This window comes from Nuphar pumila, chromosome 6 (assembly GCF_984573655.1).
Source record: "Nuphar pumila chromosome 6, dmNupPumi1.hap1.1, whole genome shotgun sequence".
Lineage (NCBI taxonomy): Eukaryota > Viridiplantae > Streptophyta > Magnoliopsida > Nymphaeales > Nymphaeaceae > Nuphar > Nuphar pumila.
The window spans coordinates 24,216,375-24,234,569 of record NC_143254.1 but is presented as its reverse complement, the minus strand read 5'-3'; the positions used below and the strand labels follow the sequence as shown (position 1 = coordinate 24,234,569).

Here is an 18,195-nt window from a genome sequence, read left to right as displayed (position 1 = left end):
GCAAATTAGTGGGTATTTGTGTAAATCACCAAATTTCATGGATAGTAGGTTCATTTTTTATGTGAGAACATGAAAATTTATTATTTTACTAGGCCTGGTTTGGATCTAGTTTATGTCATCCAAATAAAACAGGCAAAACCATAGTAAGTCCGTTCATCCATTCAAACCTAGTCCTGACCCCAGTACCAGCACGTCAAAGATGGACCCAGGTCCAGACCAAAAAAAGTTCAGTGAAAGAACAGATACCACAAGTGATACTCGCAATTCTGCATATGGATAAAGGTGGATGTTCAACACAAGAGTTGCCACCAAAGCTAGGTCCAAAGATAAGAATTAAACATGCTAACATCTGGAAGCTCACAAAAGACCCAAATTTTCTTGAATTTACTGCTACCAGTTGCCACCAACTCAGGAGTATTTGAATTTCCAGATAAATTAGAATGTTTTTCTTGGGTGGATCAACTTATCCAGAAAGATTGGGACACGCTGGGATTTTGCATGATGAATTTATGATCCAGAATGTAATATCCAAGCTTACCCCTTCTTATTTGGATAAGTGTGAGCACCAAAACACATCATTTTGATGGCACTGAACAATAATTTGCTGGATTTTGCACATTACCAATACCCAGAAAAGCATGGATATTGACACATTAATTGCCCATCCAAACATTTGTTCCATAATTTGCAAAAAGGAAAGATGAAATTCAGACAATTTTAGAACTCTGGAATAATTGCAGTGCACACACACACAAACACACAAAGGGAGGAACAAAATAACTGGAAGGTTTTTTCCATAACAGAGAAAATAACTGAAAGTTAAATAACATGTCCGATGAGTCATTGGCCGAGCCAGCATAGTGCCAGCCTGAGATTTACACAAGCTTGGCCTGTTTGCAGATCAAGCATAAAAATCAAACATGGCCGTGAGACTAACCCTTGGGTAGAACTGGAACACCTGGCCCAATGCATCCAGTCCCCTATGATGAATTTGCCAAAAATCACTGGGTTACGCTGTTCGACCCAAGGAAACAGTACTCACCCATGAACAGATTGTCATGAAAATATCACTACTGAAATCTCCAATTTATACTACAGTCCTAGAACCTCCAAAGTGAGAAGGATGCAGCATTTATGGCCAATTCACATATTGACTATCCACCTTTGATAAGCATTTATACGCCCCTAGAGGGATTCAAGATTGTCTGCATAAACTCTTATTCCCCAGTTTCTTCCAATAAAAAAAGGAGATTTGCAATCAAAGAACAAAATCAGCAATGTGTCATGGATTCTGACTTGAATTCTCATTGCTGTTCAGAGATAATAAAGAGAGCTGTTCATCCACTGAAAGATCAACATGACAAGAAGTACGACACGAGACAGGAATAAGCACAAGACCCAGACAACGTTGTTCCATGGGAGATGGCATGGAACGATGCATCCTTCGGTATTCTACAGTGTCCTGAAGTATGAGATTACCTTGCTTATCGAGGCAATGAAAGGACCCAACAAAGAAGCGACCATCCTTAACACCCACCAAGAGGCGTCGGAAAAGCAGCTTTCGGACGACGTTGACCACAGGCGAGTCAGTGTGGTTGGTAGGTAAGGGTATTTCTCCCTGAAGATCACGGGAAGGTTGCTGGAGGACTGTGGAAGATGATCCTTGGATTGGCTCCTCCTCCATTGCTAGAAAGCCACACTTAAAACACCCTGCTATTAACAAATGAAAATATCAGATCACATCATCAAATATTCTTCATGACTAACTATTCATGTGTGTAAGCAGGTGCAACAATGCATGCGTTTTACCTATAGGCGTGCCATCAGATCCAACAAATTGTTCCTTATTTTTTCCAAGGATGAACCTTATTGCTTTGTTCTAAATGCACTTCATATACACAACATCATGTTCACGTCGTTTTATGATAATTGCAAAGGAAAAACCAAAAAAAAAAAACAGGTGAGAGAGAGGAAAAAGGAAACTAACTCCACAGTTCTAGTGAATCAAAAGGTGTTTTATAATCTACTTGTCATCTGACTAGAAGAAAAGGGAGATAGAAGCACCATTCAGTTTCAATTAGGAACTTGCTCATCCCTCCACTGTCTCTTTCTTAAAGCATTAAAAGGGAGCCAAGGTGGAAGCATACACATCAATAAATTTCAAATTCTCCCAAAAGAAAGGAAAAAATCACCAGCAAACGGCCTGTAGAAAGACCATCTTTTCTGAAAGAATGCTCAAGAGTCAAAGTCATTTGTCCTGGAAGTCAAGTTCCATAGAGTTATATTATGTTGACAAAGATTTCCCCCGTTGGTTTTCATTTCCTGAGTTGCTAGGTAATATCCACTGTTGGGTTTAACAGTCGGTGTGATTAGACAATTTTCCTTTTCTTTTTCTTTTTGTTGTGCATTTCCATATGCACCATAAAATTGCAGAAATACCTTTTTTATAATCAATAATCCACATAAACATTACCCACAACCTACAAGTAGTCAATCAGAATATAAGCATGAAAAAAGTTTGTTCCACATCAACCACAAAACATCAATTATCAGAGAAAGCATTGAACATGGACAACAAGCAGCGTGTGCTTCCAAACACAGACTAATACAACTAGTGTAAATGTATCAACTATATAGTCATACAAGAATGCACTTAAAGTTTTGAAAACAAGTCAAGAAATTCTTTAGCAGTATTGATGTTTGAGAACATTCATTGTCAGGAAATTCTTTAGCAGTATTGATGTTTGAGAACATTCATCTCTTGAAACAGTTTTGCTGTTTCAAAATCTTCTTCTTTTATTTCCCTTTCTTCACTTCTTTAAAGGACCAACTTTTTTTCCTTCATTTAAATGTAGTTGTGCATAATACAATGTAAAACCCACGATGATAAAAAAAAAGTATTTGGACCCGGGTCGGATCTGGATCCGATTTGGACCCACTAACCCGTTAGGGTTAATACCCGCAGCACAAGGGCAAGGTTTTTTTTAAAAAACCCTTCTCCCCACCCCCCACACCCCCCGCTCTGCACTCCCTCCTTCCCCTCTCGTCGAGCAGGGAAACCCTTCGAGGGTTTCCCGATTTGCACCACTCCCCCCCCTGTCAGAAATATCAGCCTACAGATGTTAGAGATATCAGCCTGCAGATGTTAGAGAAATATCAGAAATAAAGAACGAGAAGAGAGAGAGAGAGAGAGGAATAGTCGGCGCAATAGGGTTTTCCCTTTTTACTTGATATTTATAAGTGGTACAATACACTTTACACAGGTAATAAGAACTAATTACAAACATGCCACCGCTGGATCTCGAGGTGGATCGTGGGTCGGGTCGGATCCATGATCCAAACTAACAGCCTCCCTCAAGTTGAGTATGGTCTTTGATCATGTTCAACTTGTCTTTGAGTGCCCAAAACTGATGAGTGGATAATCCTTTGGTAAACATGTCAGCAACTTGCATATCTGACCTAACATATGCGGGTTCAATTTCTTTTTCTTCCACCTTTTGTCTAACAAAGTGTTGATCGATTTCGATATGCTTCGTGCGACAATGAAGAATGGGATTGAAGGCAATATTAATAGCACTTTGATTATCACAAAGAATCATAGAGGACGAGATTGGTTCTTGTAATTCTTGGAGTAGGTGTCTCACCCACGTAACATCAGCTGTTCCTGCTGCCATTGCACGATACTCGGTTTCAGTACTAGATCGCGCCACTGCCTTTTGCTTCTTGCTACTCCATGTTACAACATTATTGCCGATAAGGATGCAATACCCTGAAACTGATCTGCGCTCATCAGGATCACCAGCCCAGTCCGCATCTGTGTAGGTGAATAGTCGATGTCCTGACGTATAATCTGTGTCTTTGTTATACATTAAACCATCTCCAATCGTACCCTTTAAATACCGAAGGATTCTTTTTACCGCTTCCATATGTGCATCTGTAGGAGCATGCATAAACTGAGAAGCCTGATTGACAGAGTATGCTATGTCAGGCCTAGTGAATGTTAAGTATTGTAACATTCCTACAACTCGACGATAGAAAGTAGGATCATGATAAGTGGTGCCTTCTTTAGCACTTAACTTATGATTTAGAAGACAAGGTGTGCTAATTGGTTTACAATTCTCCATCCCCGTAGCGAGAAGAATATCAATAGTGTACTTATGTTGGCTCAATGTAATAGTCTCATGTCGACTATCAACTTCCACACCCAAAAAATATCGCAAGGAACCCAAGTCTTTCATCTTGAATTTAGCCATCAGCATAGACTTAACCCAAGATATGTGATCCTCATCACTCCCGGTAATAATGATATCATCAACATATATAAGCACCCAAACAATAGCTGAACCACTTTTGAAGATGAACAATGAATGGTCTAGAACACTTTTATTAAAACCATGACGCTGGATCTCTGTGGAAAAACTTTCAAACCAAGATCGAGAAGCTTGTTTTAATCCGTAAAGAGAGCGTCGAAGTTTACATACCCAATTTGATTAATCATGCATGCTATATCCAGGTGGCTGCTCCATGTAAACTTCTTCCTTTAGTTCACCATGCAGAAAAGCATTTTTAACATCAAGTTGACTGAGTGACCATCCATGTTGTAATGCCAATGCAATGACAATCCTGACTGTGCCCAGCACTGCCATCCGGTTTGTGCTTGATCTTGTACACCCATTTGGATCCTACAACATTCTTGTTATATGGCCTTGGCACAATTTTCCATGTGTTGCATTCATGCAATGCCTCCATTTCCTCATTCATCGCCTCTACCCAGGCACGAGAATTTACAGCATCATGAAAGGAGGAAGGTTCTGTTTCTTTAGACACTCTGGTTAGAAATGTTTGAAAATCCAAAGAGAAATTGTTATAACTTACCCAGCGATCTATAGGATGTCTAACCCGAGTGGAATGTCGTAGGGGAGTCTCAGCATTGACTGAGTGAGTTCTACGAGAATAAACAAGACCAGAAAAACGTGAGGATGTTGTTGTAGGAGGAATGTCTTCCATATGTGGTTCCACATCAAAAGTATAGGGTTCATTGTCTGTCAATAAAGATGAATCCTCATGAGGCAACGAGTCATATAAAAGTGAGTCACTGAGCCAAGGATCATAACTGTCTTGTGTATCCGTGGAAGATGAACCCAGAGTGTCAAAATTTTCATCATCAAAAACAACATTTCTGGATATCCGAATTTTGCCTGTATGAGGATCATAACACCTGTATCCCTTATAGTCATCTGCATACCCAAGAAACTTGCACTGTATAGCTCTGTCTTGAAACTTATTTCTCAATGAATGATCAATATGAACATAACATACGCAACCAAAAGGATGTAGTTCTTCATATGATGGATGACAATTATAAAGAACAAAATACGGAGAATTATCTTCAAGGATGGTCATGGGCAACCTGTTGATAACGTAAACAGCTGTGTGGAAAGCCTCGGTCCAAAGAGAAAAAGGGATGCCCACAGTATGCATCATGCTCAAGGCTGTTTCAACAATATGCCTGTGCTTTCTCTCAGCAACTTCATTTTGTTGAGAGGTATGAGGGCAAGAAATGTTACGTGTAATGCCATGCTCCTTCAAATATTCACTAAAATCATGGGATATGTAAGCCTACGTCCTTTCAATTAGAGAAACAGAGCAAGATCAGAAAAGGGATAGAGAAAGCCTACGTCCTTTCACGCACTGGTCCTTATAGGCCTTCTAGATGATCGATTTCCGCGCCTGTGCTCTGATACCATGTCAGAAATATCAGCCTACAGATGTTAGAGATATCAGCCTGCAGATGTTAGAGAAATATCAGAAATAAAGAACGAGAAGAGAGAGAGAGGAATAGTCGGCGCAATAGGGTTTTCCCTTTTTACTTGATATTTATAAGTGGTACAATACACTTTACACAGGTAATAAGAACTAATTACAAACATGCCACCGCTGGATCTCGAGGTGGATCGTGGGTCGGGTCGGATCCACGATCCAAACTAACACCCCCCCCCCTGTCTTTTAAAAAGCACGCAAGGAGAGGGGAGGCCCTCAGCTCCCTGCGCTCCTCCTCCCCTCCCTCTCGAGTGTGCTCTCCTTCTCTCGCTCTCTGCGACGACACCGGACCCCTCCCAGGTACGCCCTTTTTCTCCTTCTTCTTCCTCTTCTTCTTCCTTTTTGTTTGCCGGAGGGCCGGCAAGAGGCCAACGGCTCCCTATCGTGCCCTCCCCCCCTCTCTTTCTGTGTTCGCCGGAAGGTCGGCAAGAGGCCGATGGCCCCCTGTCGTGCCCTCCCCCTGTCTTCTTCTTCTTCGATTTCCCCAGCTCGGCAGAGGCTTGGACCCCTGCCGTGTGGATTAGCAGAGGACAGGGTCTTGCCCTGCCTCTGTTTGGCTGGCACGGGCTTCGCCCTACCACTTGAGCCTTTCGGCAGGCAGGCGAAGCCCTGCCTCTCTCTCTCTCTCTTCCTGTGTTCGCCGAAGGGCCGGGAGAAGGCCAGCAACCCCTGTCGCACCCTCCCTCTCTCTTTATGCTTGTCGGAGAGCCGGCGGCCTCCTACCGTGCTCTCCCCCTCTTTGCCTTTCTCAATCTTCCGACCGGCAGGGGGCGAAGCCCCTGCCTTTGAAGTTTTCACGGGCAGGCGGCGGAGCACCTGCCTTTGTAGATTTATGGCATGCAAGGGAGCTTTCCCCCCTTGCCTCTCTCGATGTTTTGGATTGGTAGGGGGCGGAGCCCGCTACCTCTGTGTTTTTTGACAGGCAGACAAGCGGCTCTGCCCCTACCTCCTAGTCTTCCATCATGCAGGGGGCAGGGCCCCTGCCTCTGCATAGTCCATCAGGCACCAGGGGGGCCTCTGCCGCCTGCCACCTTTTTGGTTTTCACGATAGGGGCCTAGCCCTTGCCACTTTTCCTTTTTTTTCGACAGGGGCCGAGCTCCTGCCTTGTTCCTTGCATAAGCCGGCGGGGGCCAAGCCCTCCCACTGCCCCCTTTACCGCTTTCGAGCAGGCAGGCGGGCGAGGATTGTGTCCCTGCCCATTCGCTAATTGTTGATGGGCGGACAAGGGTTGTACCCCTTGCCTGTTCTTTATTATGGCTATAGCTTTCTAAGTGTTCACACTTTTGCAGTTCACACGATGGATCGAGCTCGTGCCCCATAGGCACCCGAATGGTGAGACATGTTCGTACCGGACGATAAGAAGACTATGTTCGGGTCCTTCCGACTGAAGGACGAAGGGAAAACATGTAAGGGTTGCAGAATCCTCAATCAGAGGTTGTGGTATTAGGCTTCCCATTAAATACACAATGTTACAATTACTAGGGTACGAAAATACCCATCATACAATAAAGGTAAATTATAATATGCCATTAATGCTATTAATGAACATGTGCTGAAATCTGTAATTAGATAAACACAAATTGGGTTTGGATAAGCAGTTCATGAATAATGACCTTTTTTCATCCTCCCTCAAGCTGTACATGGTTTTGAACCATGAACAACTTGCCTTTCAACATCCAAAATCTGTCTTTGATAAGCCCTTTGGTAAACAAGTCAGCAACTTGATCAGTAGTCCGAACAAATTCTGGTTCAATTTCCTTCTCTTCGACTTTCTGTCTTATAAAATGTTGATCAATTTCAATATGCTTGGCACGACTGTGGTAGATAGGATTGAATGACATGTTGATGGCACTTTGATTGTCACATAAGAGAATACATTTAGATATTGATTCTCCTATTTCTATCAATAGATGTCTGATCTATGTTACTTCAGCTGTAGCAGCTGCCATTGATATTCAGCTTCTGTGCTTGACCTGGCAATAGCCCTTTGTTTCCTACTGCTCCACGAGACAAGATTTAGGCCAACGAAAACACAATATCCTGAGACTGACCTACTCAGTCTGCATCTGTGTAAACAAGAAGTTCATGCCTGTGATGTTCATTTATACTCTTTCTGTATAAAAGACCGTCCCCAATAGTTCCCTTCAAATATCGGAGAATACGTTTAACAGCTTCCATATGTCCAATATGTGGTTTATGCATGAATTGTGATACCTAATTGACTAAATAGACAATATCAGGACGAGTAAAGGTGAGATATTGAAGCATCCCTACTAGCATGCGATATCCTATAGGATCCTCATACAAATCTCCATCTTGGGAACTGAGTTTCTGATGAAGTACACTGGGCGTGCTTAGAGGCTTGCAATCTTTCGTACCTGTCTTGCTTATAACATCAATAGTATATTTATGTTGGGTAAGTGTCATGCCTTCAATAGTTTTGTCAACTTCTACTCGAAGAAAATATCGCAGCTTACCAAGGTCCTTCATCTTGAACCTGTGATTCAGGAGTTCTTTAACTTGTTCAATATGTTCATTAGAGTTACCTGTAATGATAATGTCGTCTACATATATCAATAACAAGGTAACTGTGTCTTTACATTTGAATATGAAAAGAGAATGATCAAGAAGAGATCAACTAAAACCATATTTCTCTATTTCAAGAGAAAAACTGTCAAACCAAGATCGAGAGGCTTGCTTCAGACTATATATAACTCTCTTTAATCTACACACATACTCTTTGGAGTTTCCTTCTGCATACCCAGTGGGTTTCTCCATGTACACTTCCTCCTTTAGAGTTCCATGTAGGAATGCATTTTTTACATCCAGTTGACTGATAATCCACTGATGCTCAATAGCCAATGATAGTATGATTCGAATAGTGCCCATTTTCACAACCGGACTGAAGGTTTCATCATAATCTTGTCCTTGCTCCTGAGTGAATCCCTTGGCGACTAGTCTAGCCTTATAGCGCTCAATAGTACCGTCCAGCTTATACTTTACTTTATACACCCATTTGGACCCAACCACATTTCGATCATGTGGTTTGAGAACAATCTCCAAAGTGCCACATTCATGAAGAGCCTCAATTTCTTCATTCATAGCTTCAATCCATCGCTTAGAATTTGTTGCTTGATACAATGTAGTGGGCTGATTTTCCTTACCTAAAGAAGTTAAGAAGAATTGAAAATCCATAGTGAAATTCTCATAACTTACCCATCGATCAATAGGATGTCGGGGTCGAGTGGATCTTCTGGAGACAGATGATAGAGTAAAATCGGAAGAAGAATGCATCTCCTGATCAGAATTGGGGAGAGTTATCTTCTCACGTCGAGAGTAAACAATGCCTTTATACCTTTCGGGAGGCAAGAGTAGATCCAAAATGACACTTTCCTGAGTCCTCTGTACCACATCGGACATGTGGCCCTCAACCCTTTGATTACATTCTGAAGGGCAAACATCACCAACACTAGAAAAGAGATCAGAGTTCAACCAGGGGTGATAAACTTCAATTTCAGGGAGAGTGTTAACATTGTGGTCAAAATTCAATTCATCAAATACAACATTCCTGGATATTTTGATACGCTTGCTCACGGGATCATAGCATTTGTACCCTTTATGATCATCAGCATACCCAACAAATCTGCACTTCAAGGCCTTATCCTGAAACTTGTGTCGCATTGAACTATCAACATGAACATAACATACACACCTGAATACTCGCAAATCATGATAATTTGGATGAACACCATGTAAAGAAAAGTAAGGTGATTTGTTTTCCAGAATATTCATGGGCAACCGATTGATGATATAAACGGCTGAATGAAAAGCCTCTGCCCAGAAGGTAACTAGAAGGTTACTGTCATGCATCATGCATCATGCTCATTGCACTCTCGACAATATGGTGATGCTTTCGTTCAGCAATCTCATTCTGTTGAGGTGTATGAGGGCAAGACACCTGTCTACGTATTCCATTTGTCTGGAGAAAATTAATAGTCATGTGAGGAGAATTCACCCCCTCCATCACATTAGAAACAAAGGATATTATCAGAGAATTGATTTTGAACAAAAGAATAAAAATTTTGAAATAGCTTGAATGTTTCAGATTTGCATTTCATAAAGAAAATCCATGTATACCGAGAATAACTATCAACAAAAATGAAATAATATCTAATGCCAGACATGGAAGAAACTGGGGTTGGACCCCAAACATCAGAACAAATAATTTCAAATGGTTTTGAAGCTCTTTTATTAATAGAATGAAATGGAAGAACATGACTCTTACATTAAAGACAACTAGAAAACTTTTTATCATTGACATTGAAACTTAAACTTGACTTGAGAATAAGGCTGCTTGAAGCAAGCTTTTCAATGAAACCACTACTACAATGACCTAGACGACCATGTCAAAGATCTGGCTTATTACACTCAGAAAGACTTAAAACATTCTTAGGAGGAACTGAAGAAGAAGATGATGTGAGCTTCAAGGTGGAAGGATTCCCTTGGAACACGTACATATTTCCTTGTTGTTTTCCTTCAACGAACGTTTCCCTCATATAAAGGTCCTTGACACGAACAAAAAAAGGAGTAAACTCAACTGAAGCATTGATGTCATCTACAAGCTTAGAGACAGAAACAATATTTTTCTTGATATTTGGAGCATAAATGACATTTGAAAGAGTAAGAGAAGAGGTAGACATAGGAATGACAGAGTTTCCAATGTGAGAAGTACAATGGTGAGACCCATCTCCAGTGACTATACTATTTCTACCAGCATATGGAATAAGAGTTAGGAGCTTACCAGCATCACCAGTGACATGAGTGGCTGCACCAGAATCAACATACCAAGGGACCTGATCGTTTTGTTTCAAATTCAATTCAGCTAAAGCAGATAGTAATAACTCCTTGACTTCGCCACTATTTTTCAATTTGTCTGGCACTTTGTTGGTTCTTGGTTGTTTGCGTTTATTTTGAGGGTTAAACCAGCAATTAGCTTTGATATGCCCCCTTTTATTGCATAGAAAACATGTTGGTATTGATCTTTGCCTCTGTCCATTGGGTGGAATATTGGGTGTAGGTAGGATGCCACGACTTCCTTGTCCATTTCTTTCTTGACCCCCTCTTTCTCGAAAATCAAACCTACCACGTCGTCGTCCATAGACAACTCCTGTGGCAAGGACATCATGTGCTCCAACTTGGGCATGAGTATCTTCAGAAAATCCCTTCAAGGTCATCTCATACTGTAAAAGCTTGGCACACAAATCTTCAAATGTAGGTAAATCTGACAGACACAATAAAGAAGTAACCATCATATGATAATCTGATCCCAGTCCACTTAAAGTTTGTTGAACCATATCTTTGTCGCTAACTGCGCATCCCACGATGGCCAATTGATCTGTAATGGTCTTCATTTTGTTCAAGTACTCCATGATAGTCATGGAGTCCTTCCTCAACATTTGAAACTCTTTCTTTAAAAATAAAACTCTGGCCTGAGAAACTTGAGAATATGTCTGAACCAATTGATGCAATAATTGCACTGCGGAGCAGTCATCTGGAATTGCCACAAGCACTTCCTGTGACAATGTAGAAGTAATATAAGCGACCAACGCCTGATCTCGCTTCATCCAGGACACATACTATGGATTTCTAACATAAGAGAAAGGTCTCCCTCACCATTCTTTTCTTGCGGTATGAACTCTAGAGGAACAGGAACAGAACCATCCAAATGTCCAGAAAGATCCTGACTTCTTATGAATGGTATGATTTGTCGCTTCCAGGTTAGGAAATTGGAATTGGTCAGTTTCTCAGACATGAGTTGACTAAGAAAGTTTGAGGAAAGACAAGGCTGAGAGTGAGGAAAGGAATCCATATTCTATCAAAACCAAAAGAAATAAGAAAGAATAGGGAATAAGAAGATGGCTTTATATTGAATTATAATAAAATTCAGAATAGAAACTTGATATCAAAAAAATTTGCTCCCACCGTCTTTTTTTTTTTACCCGAGGCAGGAAGCCAGAACTATGTAGTGAGAATCTGTTCTGAATTAAAACTCAATCAGAGGGGCATGTTACCTTCAAAATAACGTATTTTCTTTGAGAAAATGAGAAAATATAGATAGACAGTGCAAAAACAGATTGCACAAGTAGAAAACAAGTCAGATATGGGATCACTTCCAGATCTAAATCGGATGTGCCCTCAAGGTGCAAAAGAATATGACGTGATCTAATTGAAGCTTTGAAATCACGCAAAGACCAAATGATTCAAATATGATCTTGTGTGATTTTCTGAAACTGCTGATATATAAGAACACGTGCAGCAGTGAGAGAGTATGGGGACGTGAGCAGGAAATGCACATGAGCAGGAAATCAGCAAAACAGCAAACAGAAAATCTGGGTTTTGTATAGGAGAAGGAAATCAACAAAACAGCAAACAGAGAATTAGCAAACAGAAAATCTGGGTTTTGTACTGGAGGGGGAAATCAACAAAACAACAAACAGAGAATCTGGGTTTTGTATAGGAGAAATATGTTGGGCTTGGTACAAAGGAGGAACCGTAAAGGGGAAATCAGTAAGAGAGAAGGTAGAAGAAAGAAGGAGATCTGTAGAAGAAAAAAGATCTAGGAGATGAGGAAGCTTTACCGTTCATAAGAAGATCACGATCCTTAAGGTTGGATCTGAGGTACCATGTTAGAAATCATGGATTCCTCCCTGCCATACACAAGACTCAGCACAGGTTGAAGGGAAAACACGTAAGGGCCGCAGAATCCTCAATCAGAGGCTGTGATATTAGGCTTCCCATTAAATACACACTGTTACAATTATTAGGGTACGAAAATACCCATCATACAACAAAGGTAAATTACAATATGCCATTAATGCTATTAATGAACATGTGTTGAAATCTGTAATTAGATAAACACGAAATGGGTTTGGATAAGATCCAAACCCAGTTCGTTAATGATGACTTCTTTTCAACTGTCCCATCCTCTTCGGGGATGACCGTGAGCGGGCTGAGAAGTTTATTCATGGATTGAAGGAAGGACTCAGGCATCGGGTCCTCACCAGCATGCCCGCAACTTTTTTTGTGGTTGTTGCGGTAGCCACCTTACTGAACGAGGATTGGGAGCGTTCGAAGAGCGCTCAGGCGAAGAAGCCACCTGTTGCATGTGGTGATCAGAAGAGGGCCCACTCCGACGGTCGTCCTTACTTGTGAAGACCAAAGGAAAAAAGAAGCAGTTTCCTCCAGCGAAGTGCCAACAACAACAGGGCCACCCACCGCCCAGGCAGCCTTCTGGAGATAACTGCCCCAAGTGCAAGAGGCCCCATGGAAGACAGCCCTGTACGTAGGAGACTGACGAATGTCTGTATTGTGGCAAGATAGGCCACTACATCTGCGACTGCCGCAAGAAAGCAACTGACGACCTCAAGTGCGTTGGCGGTGTACCCCAGCCCCCTCGACCACCTCAGCAGCAGCAACAGGCACAGTCAAGAAGGCACCAGGTCGAGTTTAAGCAGTCATGGTCGAGCAATTGACCAAAGGAGATCTCGTTCAAGGTACCATTCTAGTTGCTGGTCAAGCAACTTTTGCACTTTTTGATTATGGTGCCACACACTCGTTTGTTTCGTTAAAACTTGTAAAACAATTGCATATAATTGTAAAACCACTTCACAATGCTTTAGACGTGTATAACCCGATTTGGAAGAACACGGTTTGCGTCACTTACATACCAGATTTGGACGTAGTTGTGGCAGAGCGGCACTTGCTTGCTTGGGACATCCTGCTTGATATAACGGAATTTGACGTCATCATAGGCATGGATTGATTGCACAAGTATCATGCCAAGATCTTTTGTTGTGATGGCAAGATCGTTTTATCCCCTTCAGGCTTTCCGAGAGTAGAATTTAGAATTCCCAGACCTGTACGAGCAAGTTGGATGATTTCAACACTGAAGGCACATAACTACTTATGAAAAGAATGCACTGCCTTCCTGATTAGTGTCATCGAATTAGATTCGATGCCTATTCCCATCAGTGAGCTGGGTGTGGTTCGCGACTATCCTGACGTGTTTTCCAAGGAGCTACCAGGACTTCCGCCGCCTCGTGAGGTAGAATTCAACATTGAATTGATATCGGGTATGGTACCAATCTCTAAAGCGTCATACAGAATGGCACCAGCCAAGCTCGGGGAGCTCAAAAAGCAATTGCAGGAGCTGATGGATCAGGGGTTCATTCGCCCCAGCGTATCTCCCTAGGGAGCTCCTGTACTATTCGTGAAGGACGAGTTCTTGAGGTTATGGATCGACTATCGAATGCTCAATCAGGCCACGATAAAGAACAAGTACCCGTTGCTGCGCATCAAGGATTTGTTCGATCAGTTACAGAAAGCAAAAGTTTTCTCGAAGATCGACCTTAGGTCTGGGTACCATCAACTCAGAATTAAGGGAGACGATATTTCTAAGACGGCCTTTCGGACTAGATACGGGCATTAGGAGTTCACAGTCATGCCTTTCGGACTCACCAATGCCCCCACAGCTTTCATGGACTTAATGAATAGGGTGTTCAAGACATTTTTTGACACCTTCGTGATCGTGTTCATCGACGACATCCTGGTGTACTAAGAAAGTCGGGAGCAGCATCGAGAACACCTAATCATCATGTTGGAGACCCTACGAAAGGAACGCTTGTATGCTAAGCTCTCCAAATGTGAGTTTTGACTCGAATAAGTTATGTTTTGGGGACATGTTATTTCTAAGGAAGGAGTGTCTGTGGACCCTGCAAAGGTGGAGTCCATGTTCAGTTGGCAACAACCGAAGAACGCGCGTGATATTAGGAGTTTTCTCGGATTAGCTGGATACTATAGAAGATTTATCCAGAATTTTTCTAAGATTGTGCTGCCAATGACGAAGTTGCTAAAGAAAGAGGCTAAATTCGTTTGGGACGATAAGTGCGAGGCGAGTTTTCAGTTGCTGAAGGAGCGACTTACTAGTGCTCCTATTTTGGCCTTACCCTCGGGTAAAGGCGGATTCGTGATCTACACTGATGCCTCTAGGTCAGGCTTAAGGGTCGTGCTGATGCAGAATGAGAAAGTGATCGCTTACTCCTCGCAACAACTCAAAATTTATGAGAATAACTACCCAACTCATGATTTAGAGTTAGCTGCGGTTGTGTTCGCATTGAAGATATAGCGACACTACTTGTATAGGGAGCAGTTCGAGACATTCACTGATCATAAGAGCCTCAAGTATTTATTTTCTCAAAAGGAATTGAACATGAGACAACGACGTTGGCTCGAATTCCTCAAGGATTACGATTTCACCCTCTTCTACTACCTAGGAAAGGCGAATGTTGTGGCTGACGCCCTCAGCCACAAGACACCCAAAGTTTCGATTAATGCTTTATTTGCTAGATAGAAGTTGGTCGAAGACCTAACCTCTTGGGAACCTTTCGCGATCACGCGAGGTTCAATCGGTTTATCCAATCTGGTAGCTCAACCTGAGCTACTGCCTAGGATCATCAGTGGACAGAAGATAGATACGCACTACAAGAAGCTAAAGGCTCAAGCGTTGTTGGCCGATACCCCTTTTCGTCTGAAGGAGGATGGAACTATATGGTTGAAGGAGTGCCTTTGGGTTCCTGATGACCCGATCTTGAGGGACGAAATTCTTGCGGAAGCCTACAAGTCCAGGTATACTATTCATCCTGGTGGCACGAAGATGTTCAAGGACCTACAACAAAGTTATTGGTAGAACGGTATGAAGCGAGACGTGCCTGGGTACGTCTCGAAATGTTTAACGTGCCAGCAGATCAAGATCGAGCACAAGAGACCCGATGGGGTCATGTAGCATACGGAGATTCCACTATAAAAGTGAAAAGATATCACTATAGACTTTATAGTCGGTCAACCGAGGACGCGGAGGAAGCATAACACGATTTGGGTGATCGTCGATAGACTCACCAAATCTGCTCACTTTCTACCTATTAGTCTCAGACAGTCACTGGACAGTCTGACGGATCTCTATGTTAGAGAGATTGTGAGACTGCAAGGGGTTCCAGTCTCGATTATCTCTGATCGTGATCCGAGATTCACTTCGAGGTTTGGAGGCAGCTTCAACTAGCTTTGGGCATAAAGCTGAAGTTCAGTACCGCTTTTCACCCTGAGACTGACGGGCAATCTGAGCATACGATTCAAACCTTGAAAGACAAGATTCGAGCATGTACGATAGACTGGAAGGGGGAATGGGATTCTCACATCAGTCTTACGGAGTTCGCATATAACAATAGTTTTCACGTTAGCATCAGGATGGCTCCATACGAAGCTTTGTATGAGAGGCCTTGTCGATCACCTGTCTACTAGGACGAGGTCGGCGAACGAAGGCTGAAGGTACCTATAGTTCTGCAACGCTATACTCAGTAGGTGCAAATGATTCAAGAACGACTTTGTATCGCTCAGAGTCGGCAGAAGAGCTACGCAGATAGACGCCGACGAGAGCTTACCTTCGCGATTGGTGAGAAGGTTTTCATTAAGGTATCCCTGACGAAGAGCGTATTTTGGTTCGGGAAAAAGGGGAAGCTAAGTCCTAGATACGTCGGACCGTTCGAGATCTTGGAACGAATTGAAGAAGCAGCTTATCGTGTGGTGTTACCTCCTCAGTATGCTCAGATCCATAATGTTTTCCACGTGTCCATACTGAGGAAGTATGTTCACGATCCGTCGCACATCATTCACTACGATGATATGAACATTCAAGGGGACTTGACATTCGAAGAAAGACAGGTGAAAATCGTCGATCGTCGCGACCAAGTACCGAGATCAAAGATCATTTCTTTTATGAAGGTTCGGTGGCAGCATCATGGGATTTATGAATGTACTTAGGAACCTGAGAATGATATCAGGGAAAAATACCCTGATTTATACTTTAAGTCTTGAATGCAATAAAATTTCGCGGACGAAATTCTTTTAAGTAGGGTAGGATGTAAAACCCATGATGAAAAAAAGTATTCAGACTCGGGTCGGATCCTTATCTGACCCGGACCCTCTAGGGTTAATACCCGCAGCGCAGGGGCAAGGTTTTTTTTTAAAACCCTTCTCCCCCCCCTCGCGTCGCACTCCCTCCTTCCCCTCTCTTCGAGCAGGGAAACCCTTCGAGGGTTTCCCGATTTACACCCCCACCCCCACCCCACCCCGTCTTTTAAAAAACACGCAAGGGGAGGGGAGGCCCTCACCTCTCTCTCTCTCTCTCTCTCTCTCTCTCTCTCTGCAATGACACCGGCCGACGACGTCGACTCCCTCCCAGGTACACCCTTTTTTTTCTCCTTCATCTTCTTCTTCTTTTCTGTTTGCCGGAGGGCCGGCAGGAGGCCAACGACTCCCGGTCGTGCCCTCCCCCTCTCTTTTTGTGTTTGACGGAAGGCCGACGGCCCCCCTGCCACGCACTACCCCTCTATTCTCTTTGTCTTCTTCTTCGATTTCCCCTGTTTGGCAGGGGCCTGGACCCCTGCCATTTGGATTAGCAGAGGGCAGGGCCTCGCCCTGCCTCTAGCTGGCCCCTGCCACTTGAGCCTTTGGCAAGCAGGGTGAAGCCCTGCCTCCCTCTCTCTCTCTCTTCTTGTGTTCGCCGAAGGGCCGACAGAAGGCTAGCAGCCCCTGCCACGCCCTCCCTCTCTTTTTATGCTTGACGAAGAGTCAGCAAGAGGCCGGTGGCCCCTTGCTGCGCTCTCCCCCTCACTGCCTTTCTCGATCTTCCGACCGGCAGGGGGCGAAGCCCCTGCCTTTGGAAGTTTTCATAGACATGATGTGAAGCCTGTGCCTTTGTAGATTTACGGCAGGCAAGGGGTTTCCCCCCCTGCCTCTCTCGATGTTTTTGACTGGCAGGGGGCTCTGCCCCTGCCTCTGCAATTTTCGATAAACAGGGGGACTCCGCCCCCTGTTTCTTTCGATCCATCGACAGGCAAGGGGCGGAGCCCCCTGCCTCTGTATTTTTCGACAGGCAGACAGGGGGCTTCACCCTTGCCTCTTGGTCTTCCATCATGCAGGGGGCAGGGCCCCTGCCTCTATATAGTCCATCAGGCAAGGGAGGGGGGGGGGGGGGGGGGCTCTGCCCCATGCCACCTTTTTAGTTTTCACGGTAGGGGCCTAGCCCCTACCACTTTTCCTTTTTTTTTTGGCAAGGGCCGAGCTCCTGCCTTGTTCCTTGCATAAGCCGACAGGGGCCAAGCCCTACCACTGCCCCCTTTACCGCTTTCGAGCGGGCAGGCGGGCAAGGACCGCGTCCCTACCGATTCGCTAATTGTTGATGGGCGGACAGGGGTTGTACCCCTGCCTGTTCTTTATTATAACTATAGCTTTCTAAGTGTTCACACTTTTGCAGTTCGCAC

The 18,195-nt window shown here is 43.5% G+C and overlaps 1 protein-coding gene across 2 annotated transcripts in view; it reads right to left on the bottom strand.

Moving 5' to 3' along the window:
• Positions 1-779: 779 nt before the first annotated feature.
• LOC149834368 (Small nuclear ribonucleoprotein family protein) overlaps positions 780-18,195 on the bottom strand; it is a 31,826-nt gene continuing 14,410 nt past the window's right edge. The window contains exon 2 of one of the 2 annotated variants that reach the window (XM_090010085.1): positions 780-1,710. In XM_090010085.1, the coding sequence (XP_089866211.1) occupies positions 1,283-1,684 (402 nt within the window). In that variant the 5' untranslated portion in view covers positions 1,685-1,710 and the 3' untranslated portion in view covers positions 780-1,282. Of the gene's footprint in view, positions 1,714-18,195 lie in introns of both variants that reach the window. The other variant, XM_090010086.1, reaches the window with a different exon arrangement.